We start from the raw sequence: 11,764 nt of genomic DNA, 5'->3' as shown, positions 1-11,764 counted from the left end.
AAAAAAAAAAAAAAAAAAAAAGAGCACTTTGGAGTGGTATAGAATAAGAATTTTAGAACTAGAAAGATAAACTGAAATCCATCTCTTGTTTTCCATCAAGGAGACAGAGGCTTAGTCAGGTTAAATCACAGAGCTAATGGATGTGTGGTGAAAGGAATGTTTTAGGAAGATTGATCTGACATAGATCTATGGGACGTGTCCAAGGAGAAAAGACTGGAAGCAAAAGCACGTGTTAAGAGAGGGCTGCAATCATCACAGCAAGAGGTAATGAGAGCGTACTCTGGGAGGATGGGAAGGGATGAGAAGCAGAGAAGGATCTGAAAGACACAGAAAACACTCCTCTGGGCAGTGCTTTCTTGCTGTCCGGAAGATTTCATTATGACCTATTTCTACACATGCTGGTATCAATCATGATACCTAGATATTTTTACACACGGCCCCAAACTGCACAAAAAGACATAATTAGCAATTCCTTTGACTCATCTAGGGCCTCTGAGAGTGATTCATACCTTCCGCTACACAATTATCCACCATAAATATAGTTCAACTTCTGTCTATTCCAAGCAATGGTTCTTTATAATGTCCATTAGTATGCCTTTTACTCCTTTACTACAGGATTGCCTCCAACCTCTTTAACTTGCCTTTTAAGATCTCCCCATTTTTTTCTCTTTCACCTTAAATAATCAGTCTTAATGCACATCATTCTGTAATACAACAGTAAACAGTCTTTCAGGATCAGATAGCAATTTTTATCTTCCACACATGTGCTAAGATCACAAAGATGCATTGTGAATGCAATTTCTTTTAAGATGAAAATGCAATGGAATAAATGTCTTTAGTAAGAACAAAACAGTTGCTTTCTTTCAATCAAGACCAACAAACCAGAGGGAATCAATGTTATTGTTGTTAGTAGGAAGGAAAATAATTTGGAGACGCCCAGGGATAGTAGATAATGAAAGTCAGGATAAAATCTGGGCAGGCAGAAGACAGATGCTGGGTGGAGTGTCTGAAATTCAGGAGACATCAGCCAGAAGCTGGGTAGGGGGCCTGAAAAAGGGGCATGAATATTCCCCAACAAATGTGCAGAGGTCACGGGCTGACCACCTTTCCCGTGATCGTGGAAATCACTGCTTGGCACTGCCAACCCCCTACACCCTTGCCCCTCTGTATAGTAAAATAGTTGAAAACTATCTTGCATTGTTTTAAAATTCAGGCCTAGTCTCTCCAGTGAAAGTAAAGTTCCTTAAGAGCAATTTTTCCACATATCACTTTTGTTCTTCCTTCAGATAATAAGAGCCCAGAGTAAGTGAATTAAGAATGATATTTTGGGCCAAGTGCAGCAGCTCAAGCCTGTAATCCTAGCACTCTGGTAGACCGAGGCGGATGGATTGGTTGAGCTCAGGAGTTCAAGATCAGACTGGGCAAGAGCAAGACCTCATCTCTACAAAAAAACAGAAAATGTAGTGGGCACATGTAATCCCAGCTTCTTGGAAGGCTGAGGGAAGAGTTTGAGCCCAAGAGTTTGAGGTTCCTATGATTTACGATGATGCCTTGGCACTCTACTCAGGGTAAGACTCTATCCCTTCCCCCCCCCCCAAAAAAGAGTAAAAGAATACTATTTTGGCTGAATGGTATGCTATGGCATACATATAACATAATTTATTAATCCATTCATGTGCTGGAGGGTATTTGGGTTATTTCTACATCCTTGTGCTTGTGAATTATGCTGCTATAAACATTTGAGTGCAAATGCCCTTACAATAAAATGTCTTTTTTTCTTTTGGTTAAACACCTAGTAATGGGATTACAAGATCAAATGGTAGGTCTACTTCTAGTTCTTTGAGGACTCTCCATACTTCTTCCCACAGAGAATGTAATAGTTTTGCAGTCCCACCAGCAATACATGACTGTTCCCCTCTCCACACCCACCCCAGCATCTTTGTGTTGGGACCCACTGACGCGGGCCATTCTCACTAGGGTTAGGTGATACCTCAAAGTGGTTTTAATTTGCATTTCTCTGATGATTGTGGACAATAAGCTTTTTTTCATGTGCTTTTGGCCATTTACCTCCTCTGATGAGAAAAGTCTCTGTTCATGTCCCTTGTCCAATTTTTAATGGGGTTATTTGCTCTTTTCTTGTTGACTTGCTTGAGTTTTTTTGGTAGATTCTGGTTATAAGCCCTTTGTCAGATTCAAAGCACGCAAATAACTTCTCCTATTCTGTCTCTTTGCTTTGTTGATAGTGTCTTTAGCTGTACAGAAACTTTTTAACTAGATCAGGTCTTCATTTATTTATTTTTCTTCTTGCTGTGATTGCCAGTGGAGTCTTCTTCATAAATTCTTTTCCTCAGCCAATAAGATTAAGAGTTTTTCCTACACTTTCTTCTAGGGTTCTTATAGTTTCATGCTTTGGATTTAAATTTTATCCATTGTGAGTTGACGTTTTTAAGTGGTGAAAAGTGTGGATCAAATTTCAGTCTTTTACTTGAAGCTAACTAGTTCTCCCAGCATCAATTATTGAACAGGAGATTCTTTTCCCCAGTGTATGCTTTTGTTTGCTTTGTCAAAGAGCAGGTGGTAATACGATGCTGGTTTCACCTCTAGATTCTCTATTCTGTTCCATAGATCTATGTCTCTATTTTTATACCAATACCATGCTGTTCTGATCGCTATAGAATTGTAGTATAACCCGCAGCCTGGTAAAGTGATGCCTCCAGCTTTGTTCTTGTTTTATAGAATTGCATAAGCTATTCAGGATTTTTTTCTGATTCCATACAAAATGTAGAACTATTTTTTCAAGATCTTCAAAGTATGACTCTGGAATTTTTATGAAGATTGCATTAAATCTGTAGATTGCTTTGGGTAGTATAGACATATTAACAATGTTGACTCTTCCAACCCAGGAGCTTGACTTGTGCTCCCATCTGTTAACATCCTCTGTTATTTCTTTTCTCAGTGTTTCATAGTTCTCTCTGTAGAGATCCTTCACATCCTCTGCTAAATATATTCCAAGGTATTTCATTTTCTTTGATGCTACTGAGAGAGTATTGCTATTCATCCATTTAAAAAAATGGGAGATTTATACCTTTTCTAATGATGGATAGATTTGTAGAATATTCTCCTAAGTGAAGCATCACAACAATGGAAAAACAAGCATCACATGTACTTTATACTAAACTGAAACTGAAATCTAGTTAGTAGGTTTATAACTACATGCTCACATGAGAGAAAAACTCAATTAAATTCAAGTAGAGGGATGGGAGGGAAAGAATTGGGTAAATTCCCACCCAATAGGTACATTGCATGGGTATATAGTACACTTTCTGGGTAAAGGACACAATTCAGACTTTTACCTTGCAAAAGAAAACTATGTAACCTAATCATATATATTCTCATTTTAATCTAAATTTTTTTAAAAAACAATGTTACCATTTAACAAATACATATAATAACCACATATCTGCTGTCTCCATTAAAGGAATTATTTTGGAAGACTAAATTCATTTTTAAATGCTGGTTTGCTTGAAATATTTTTCTGAATGCTCTTTTTAGTATACTTTAGAAGTATGTAATCTAAATGTATCATTGGATAATTTTTATAATCAATGTTATTTTTATTATTGTAAGTAAATAAATATAATTTAAAAGAAGGAGCAAATCTGTCCTTACAATAAATGATAATAGTGACAAATTTATGCACTTTAAGAATGGATTGCTCTTCAAAACAGTTAAGTCCTGGCTGGGAGCAGTGGTTCACACCTTTAATCCTAGCACTCTGGCAGGCCAAGGCAGATGGATTGCCTGAGCTCACAGGTTCAAGACCAGCCTGAGCAAGAGAGAAAGCCCTATCTCTAAAAATAGCTGGGTGTTGTGGTGGGCACCAATAGTCCCAGTACTCAGGAGCCTGAGACAAAAGAATTGCTTGAACCCAAGAGTTTGAGGTTGCCATGAGCTGTGATGCCAGAGCACTCTATCGAGGGTGACAAGTGAGACTCTGCCTCAATAAATAAATAAATAAATAAACCAACAAACAAACTCTAAGAAAGTTAAAAAAAAAAAAAGTTAAATCTTTTATGGCCAAATCAACTGAAAAGAAGGCAATTGATCTTCTTCAGGGATCCAAATTTGAAATCTGACCAAAAAAGAGACCCATTTTCCTGTGTAGCTCAAAGGCTGGAAATTCCCAAAGAAAAACTACAAATACTGTTGGGATAGGGAGTGGGCAACTACTGTCACTTTAATGCAAATATTTCAGTATGTCTATATATTTTAAAAGTTTGTCTTATTTTGGATTAATCACATAAAAAAGAATATTTTGAAACTATCTATTCCCATTCTATTTTTCTTCGGTTATCATTTAAAATAACACAGATCTTATAGCTTTAGAAGCAGTTCCTTATCTGAGAACTGGTTTATAAACTGCATGGTTGAAAATACATCATAACCCAGGACTTACTCTACAGCTGGTGATGAAGAAATGAACAAAGCTGGAGCCCAAAAAGACCAATATAGTCAATGTGCTGAGACAAATGTCAACAGCTGCCAGGGACTATTTCATACTTAGAATGGTTAGTCGGCTAGAGATTGGTTCTATTATAAGAATTTGTTTCTTCTGGAAAAAAATTTTGAATACATTAAATCTTAAGTGAGAGTTCTAGAGACCTGGACATATAATTCTTTTATAAAACTAATTACAAATCACTCTTTTCCAAGTGGGTTCAAAGATTTTCACCAAAAAAGAATAATTTGAAGTGACTTTTGTCTTTATAAATAATTATACCAAAGGAATAATCTATTTCAGTATATTTGATGCTTAATGCATAGAAATAGGCATTCCACAGTCTCATCTGTGACATTTATTTATTCATTTATTCATATACCATTCACTGAATGTCAGTAAGTGCTAGACCATTGTGCTAGGTATCGTGGAAACAAAAAAACAAGACACCTCATTCATGAAGATGTCAAACTATGGGGAAAATGGTATGTTTTCAAACATGCCAAATATTTTAACAGGAAAATACACCTATCTTGGGCTTGGGACCATTACCGAGTAATAAATGCTGAGTTTCACTAAATAGGTAGAGAAATTGTGTGAATTAGGCAGTTGGAAACAGACAAGTAAACACTGTGATTTCTGGAAATCAAGAACAGCTACAAGGTTAAGAAATACAGGGTGTCCAAACATATCCTTGAAATCCAATAATCACCAGGTGACAGAAACATGCTAGATGTCAATAATCTAGAAAAGCAGGACATATGCAAAAAGCTAGCTGCATTAGCAGAGGAGAAAAACAAACCAGAGGTCTCCAAGGTCAGGCCGGACATGAAAAAGCAGGAAAGTCTTGGGGTAAAGAGGGGCTAGTGATCTGGAACCATGGACAAGCTTATTGGTGACCACAGGGTAGGAGTCAACCTGATGTTGAAGAAGGTAAACTCTCATGGATCATGAGCCTACTATGTGTTAGGCATTTGGCAGTCACTTCATATAAAATCTCTTTTAATTCCCCACCTCAAACTTAATTCCCCATCTCATTTGCAGATGAGAAAACTGAGACTGAGAGAGATTAAATAATTTGTCCCAAATCATAGCAATCAAGCTTAGGAGAGCCAGGATTCAAACCTTGAGTTTGAATCACCTTGCACATTGAGTTTCATCTGTTTGTTTCCTGTCTGGAAAAGAACATTGAAAATGATTTCAGCTGGGTGGTGTCTGTGGCTCAGTGGGTAGGGCACCGGCCCCATATACCGAGTGTGGTGGGTTCAAACCCAGCCCCGGCCAAACTGCAACAAAAAAATAGCCAGGTGTTACGGTGGGTGCCTGTAGTCCCAGCTACTCCCGGGGCTGAGGCAAGAGAATTGCCTAAGCCCAGGAGTTGGAGGTACCGTGAGCTGTGTGCGCCATAGCACTCTACCCAGGGCAATAAAGTGAAATTGTGTCTCTACAAAAAAAAAGGGGGGTGGATTTCAACAGCTGGGGGGAAATGAGGAAACTCTTAACTGTAGATTAGACAACCTGACTTAGAGAAATGGAGCAAAGATTAAGGGTGGATAATGACAAAAATGATCCAAGGAACTTCCATTGAGTGATCAAATTAGATTTAGTGTGGCAAGGGGTTTGTTTGTTTGTTTTTTTAATTTATTTTGCAAAACTTCAAGATAACAGCAATTATGTGATCAGGAGTCTTGGCACCTTTGACTTTGGCTCTGTTAGTGCATGTCCAAGTATAGTTCCTAACAGGGACAGTTCAGTAGCTGAACAACAAATTTATTAAATAAGTTTACTCAGGAAAAGGCCAACAAATGAAAGATTGCAGGGTATGAAATAAAGCCAAGTCTTCTGCCTCAGCTAAACTATTTCTTATTACCAATGGAAAAACCGGGACTGAGGTACTATTCCAAGCCTGCACAAGGCAAAATATCTAGGTCACTGTTGATAGGAAGGGGTTGGGTGGATGCTACTGTTTGGGGGAGGGAGGTGTTAGTTCCAGGTGGTACAAAAGTTAACCATAAAATACTTTGTTGAAACAGAATTTTAAACACAACCAACATTCAGCAAGCAGTAATTGCCTAAGATAAAGAGAATGCCTTTGTCTGGGAATTTGTAAGAAAAATCAAAGTTACATTAGGGTTAGGATATGATTTAGCACAAATCAAAGAACAGTCAAGACTATGAGCGTAAGAAGGAATGAACAGGAGAGATGGGGAAGAGACTGTTTTTAAAAAATGTTTGCCTATTTTACAAGATGAAGAAGTTCTGGAGTTGTATGGTGATGATGGTTGCACAACAATGTGAATTCTATTTAATACCATGCAACTGTACACTTTAAAATGGTTGCGATGATAGCGTTACCTATATATTTTTACCACAGTAAAAAATACAATTTAAAGCCGGCAAGGCGGCGCATGCCTGTAATCTCAGACATTTGTGAGGTTGAGGTGGGAGGATCATTTGAGGTTGGACGATCACATTTCTCCCAACTTGAATCCAGCCTGGGCAACAGGGACAGACTCCATCTGTTTTTAAACAAAAATAAACATACAAACAAAACCTTAATAAGTTTGCTTACTTGTTAAAATAGGAGAATACACACACATTTTTGTTAAACAAGAGTTTACGACAGGTTGGGTGAGTTATTTAAAATAGCTGGGAGAAGGTATCTGCAGCTTAGGTAAACCTCTGAATGGCATGATATAAATATTATTTCGCTAAGAAATTGTTAAAACAGACTAGCTCAGAGCCAAACTAGTGTTATGGGAAAATGCAGAACTTTTCAGTTCTACCTGCCAACCATTCCAGGGATGCGATTCTACCCTGAAAAACACGGCCACGGAAAAGGAAAGGACTCAATCTAGATGATCACAATTAAGGCCCTTTATCGTCAGAGCGCCTGTCTCAGACCCCCGTGTCTCTCTCTCTCTCCGTGGCGTTAAGGAAAGAGGGGGACCGTCCTACGCAGTAAATGGCACTATCTTGTCTTGGACTGGGAAGGCCTGTTTGAGTTGTTTGGACATTTCCCTAGTTGTCCCACTCCCACTGAGCAGGAGGGGAGCTTTTATACCCAGCGTCAACTCGGAAGCCCAAGACAAGGCCCAGGCCCAAGAGACCAGGCCAGGACTGGCCAGGTCTCGCGAGAGCCACCGCCGCGCGAGAGACTCAGGTCTCGGGGGCGCGACGCTTCCGCAAAGATGGCGGCGGCTGCGAGGAGCGGCGCTCGTTGGGCGGCTTGGGGCGGACGACTGCGGCGCGGGTTTGCTGCCGGCCGAGCGGCCGCGCCGAGCCCTGGCCCCTTAGCGGCGGCAGTGGCTGGCGCGGCCCTCGCAGGAGCAGCAGCTGCCTGGCACCACAGCCGTGTAAATGTCGCTGCGCGAGAGGGCAGCCTGACCGTCTCAGCTAAGGTATGGGAAGGGCGCTCTTCTGTGAGACTCACCCAAGCTCCTCCCTCGGACGTGCGTTGGCCGGGAGGGATCCGGAGCTGGCTGCCTCTCGGACCCGGGATTGGGGCGCCGCTGCGGGGGAAGCCTGGCGGGCGAAACGTGCTGTTCTCTTGACTGGACCCGCACCACGAGCCCCGAGGGCACTGGAGGCCGGTGACAGATCTGTCTCCAGTCGGAGAACCCCACGATAGGCGAACACTAGCACAACAAACCGATTTGGTGGTGTGGAGTGTGGGCGTGTCTTAATTCAGTGTTTCTCCCACCTAACTAAAAGTTTTATGACCGCTTTGTGTAGGGTGAAGTTAAATGTCATGAAAATGTCAGCCATAAAAATGAACCGGTTAATTTCCAGATTTTATCAACTTGAAGAAACATCCCGGATTATAAACTTTAACATGTTAGTGGACCATAAGTACTAAGCAAAGAAACCTCAATATATTTAAGGTCAAGTTCAAGAGAACTAATAATGCCACGTAAAACATTTGAAACTTTGAAAAAGTAGTACTTTAAAAATAATTTATAGACATTTTAATAAGTTTGTATATGCAAATTTCTTGACAATTAAAAATAGTATTCTTTTTCTTTCTTAGATTTGCATCATGCCTTTCTAACCAGACAGCCAAAGAACATTCAGATACAACAAAAGAGAGAAGACAGGCTTTGTGAATTAGAATTAAGTATTGGCAAATGATATTTTTTATTTGTGTTAATATACATAATGCAGAATATATATGATAACAGTATATGTAATGGAAAGAGCTAGCTTCTGGTGTTTTATAGCATTTTTATTAGTTCATTTTGTGTCAGGCAATTCAATTTATTATTCACCTTCAATTTCTTTACTCTTAATTAATCCTGTTTGAGACCCTTCGGTTAATCTTCCACGAAATATCATTTTAACCACACAGTGTACCCTTCTTCGGAATCTAAAACTCATTCTGCCCAGAATAAAATCTACCTTTTTGTATTTTGTCACTCAGAGTCCTCTGCAGTCACATTCTGACTTGTCACTACTCAAACCCCTTCCAACCAAAGTAATTAATTCCCTGTCCCTAGAATGTGACTTTAATTCCCACCTCCCCCCAGCATCACTTTCTAGACTCTGATGTAACTTGCCCATTTCTTTTTTTTCTTTTTAATTGAGACAAAATCTCACTTTGTCACCCTTGATAGAGTGCTGTAGCGTCATAGCTCACAGCAACCTCAAACTCTTGGGCTCAAGCGATTCTCTTGCCTCAGCCTCCCTAGTAGCTGCACTACAAGTGCCCACCACTGTGCCCGGCTATTTTTTTTTATTTGTTTTGGTTTTGATTTTGGTGGTTTAGCAGGCCAGGGCCTGGTTTTAACCCACCAGCTTTGGAGCATGTGGTGGTACTCTAAACACTGAGCTACAAGTACCCCCTAACTTGTCCATTTCATTGTTTTTTTCTGGCCCACTTCTAGCTTATTCATGTTTTAGATTCCTGACTTAACTGTAAAAACGTCACACTAGTGTAGTATTTTGAATTCTCACCCCAACTCTCAGTCCTTCTGCCCACAACTTTGTAATTTTCAGCCTAGCTAAAGTAATACAGAAATCGTTTCACTATCAATTGTTTTGTAAGAAACAGCATTTGCTCGGTCTGCTGTTAACCCAAGAGAGTGCCTCTCATCCTTTTACTACCACAGTGGACATTCCTTTCAGCATCAGTGGCTGAATACAGGAGGGATGAGGGGACCTATAGCTTGACAACTTGAAGACTTTTCACCTCAGCGATTTTGGTACATTTTCTTAAGAAGTGAGTCTTTTAATCCTCCTCCACTACCACTGTTTTGGGGACATGTGTGCCTAGTTGAAACAGAGATATACCAGAATTTTGGCTTGCAATTAATCTTTCATCTCTTGATAGCATTTTTATTAATATGTATTAGTATAGTTATAGTTGTTTTACTTAGTATCCCAAGATGGTAATATCGTCCCAATGTGGATTTATAACAGTAATAATGTCCTTCATTCCTAATTACTACAGTAAGTGATTTTTCCAGTTAAAAACAGTGAATTTGAGCAGCACCTATGGCTCAGTGAGTAGGGCACTGGCCCCATATACCAAGGGTGACATGTTCAAACCCAGCCCTGGCCAAACTGCAGCAAAAAAATAGCCAGGCTTTGTGATGGGCACCTGTAGTCCCAGCTACTGGGGAGGCTAAGGCAATAGAATCACCTAAGCCCAAGAGCTGGAGGTTGCTGTGAGCTGTGATGCCATAGCATTCTACTGAGGGTGACAAAGTGAGACTCTGTCTCTAAAAAAAATAAAAATAGTGAATTTATACTAATGAAACCCTACACTTTTTTGGTTACCAGTATGACCAACAGCTTGCATATGTGACGTCAAGCAGGAATAGAATGCAAGTCATGAAATAGCAGATAAGTTGGGATCATTCCTTTTCCTTTCTTCCTTCCATAATTAGTGAAATACTACTCTATGCTAGGCAGTATGCAAGAAGTGGGGATTAGAGACACCATTTATGTGCTTACAGTTTAATGGGGAAGGGCAATTTTTTTTTCTTTTTTTGAGACAAACTCTCAACTGTGTTGCCTTAGGTAGAGTGCCATGGTGTCACAGCTCACAGCAACCTCAAACTCTTGGGCTTAAGCAATTCTTTGGCCTCAGCCTCCCAAGTAGTTGGGACTACAGGCACCCACCACAACATTTGGCTGTTTTTTTGTTGTAGTTGTTGTTGTTTAGCTGGCCCAGGCTGGGTTCAAACCAGGCTCAGTGTATATGGCCTGTTCTATAACCACTGTGCTACGGGTGCCGAGCCTGGGGAAGGGCAATTTTCATATAGTGTGATAAATACTGTGGTAGGTGTAAGTGCTGGGTGCTGTGGGAGCATACTGGAAGAGCGTCCGATACAGTCTTGGTTTCCTGAAGAAATGATCTACAGATTGATACCTGAAGTATGATAGGAGTTTGGTAGATAAAGGGAATAGCTTTGCAGAAGTCTGAAAGTAAGAGTTTGACTCAGCAGAATATGAGCTGCAAAAGAAGAGGTTCGAAACTGGATGTGTGCAGTGACTGGGATCAGATCATAAAGTGCCCTTTATTCCAATGTGATGGAATTTTTTATCAACAGTGTAGGCACATACTTTAATTGTACTGCTTCTTGTGTGAGAGATAATAAACTAGATTTTTTATTCCAAATTGGACATTGAATACTTGATAACCTAATATTTTGGAAGCAGATAATTTGTCTGTTTTCATTAGTAGAATTTTGCCCATAAGTGATCAGAATGATGTAGATTATGAGATTTAGGACTTAATTAACAATGTTTAGGTAAGATTTTTGGACTTAGAATTGATGCTGGAATGATTAACACTTTTGGAGATTTTGAGATGGGACAAATATAGCTTGTATGTAAGAAGGACATAAATTTGGGGTAAGGGAAGTCCAGAGGGTAGACTATTACATGTTAAGTTGTGTCCACCTCAAAATTAATATGTTGAAGTCTTAACCCCCATTATTTCAGAATGTGAACTTATTTGGAGATAAGGTCATTGCAGATGTGTTAGTTAAGGTGAAGTCATATTGGAATAGGTTGGGTCCCTGATCCAATATGACTGATGTCCTTATAAAAAGGGCAAATTTAGACTTAGGGATATGCACATAGGGAGGACACCATGTAGAGATTGGAATTAATCCTACCATAGCCAGTGAACTACCAGAAGCTAGAAGTGAGGCTTAAAATGGATCCTTAGGGCCTCCAGAGAGCACATGGCCCTGAGGACACCTTGATCTTGGACTTCTAGCCTCTAGAACTGGGAAACAGTTAAATTGCTGTTGTTCA

The 11,764-nt window shown here is 39.8% G+C and overlaps 1 protein-coding gene across 1 annotated transcript in view; it reads left to right on the top strand.

Annotated features, from left to right (window-relative positions):
* Nucleotides 1-7,683: 7,683 nt before the first annotated feature.
* MICU2 (mitochondrial calcium uptake 2) overlaps nt 7,684-11,764 on the top strand; it is a 152,205-nt gene continuing 148,124 nt past the window's right edge. The window contains exon 1 of the mRNA XM_003796706.3: nt 7,684-7,899. Coding sequence (XP_003796754.1) covers nt 7,690-7,899 — 210 coding nt within the window. The 5' untranslated portion in view covers nt 7,684-7,689. The remainder of the gene's footprint in view (nt 7,900-11,764) is intronic.

This window comes from Otolemur garnettii, unplaced genomic scaffold, assembly GCF_000181295.1.
Source record: "Otolemur garnettii isolate 467f Iridium unplaced genomic scaffold, OtoGar3 scaffold00106, whole genome shotgun sequence".
Taxonomy (NCBI): domain Eukaryota; kingdom Metazoa; phylum Chordata; class Mammalia; order Primates; family Galagidae; genus Otolemur; species Otolemur garnettii.
This window is presented reverse-complemented; position numbering and strand designations above follow the sequence as displayed.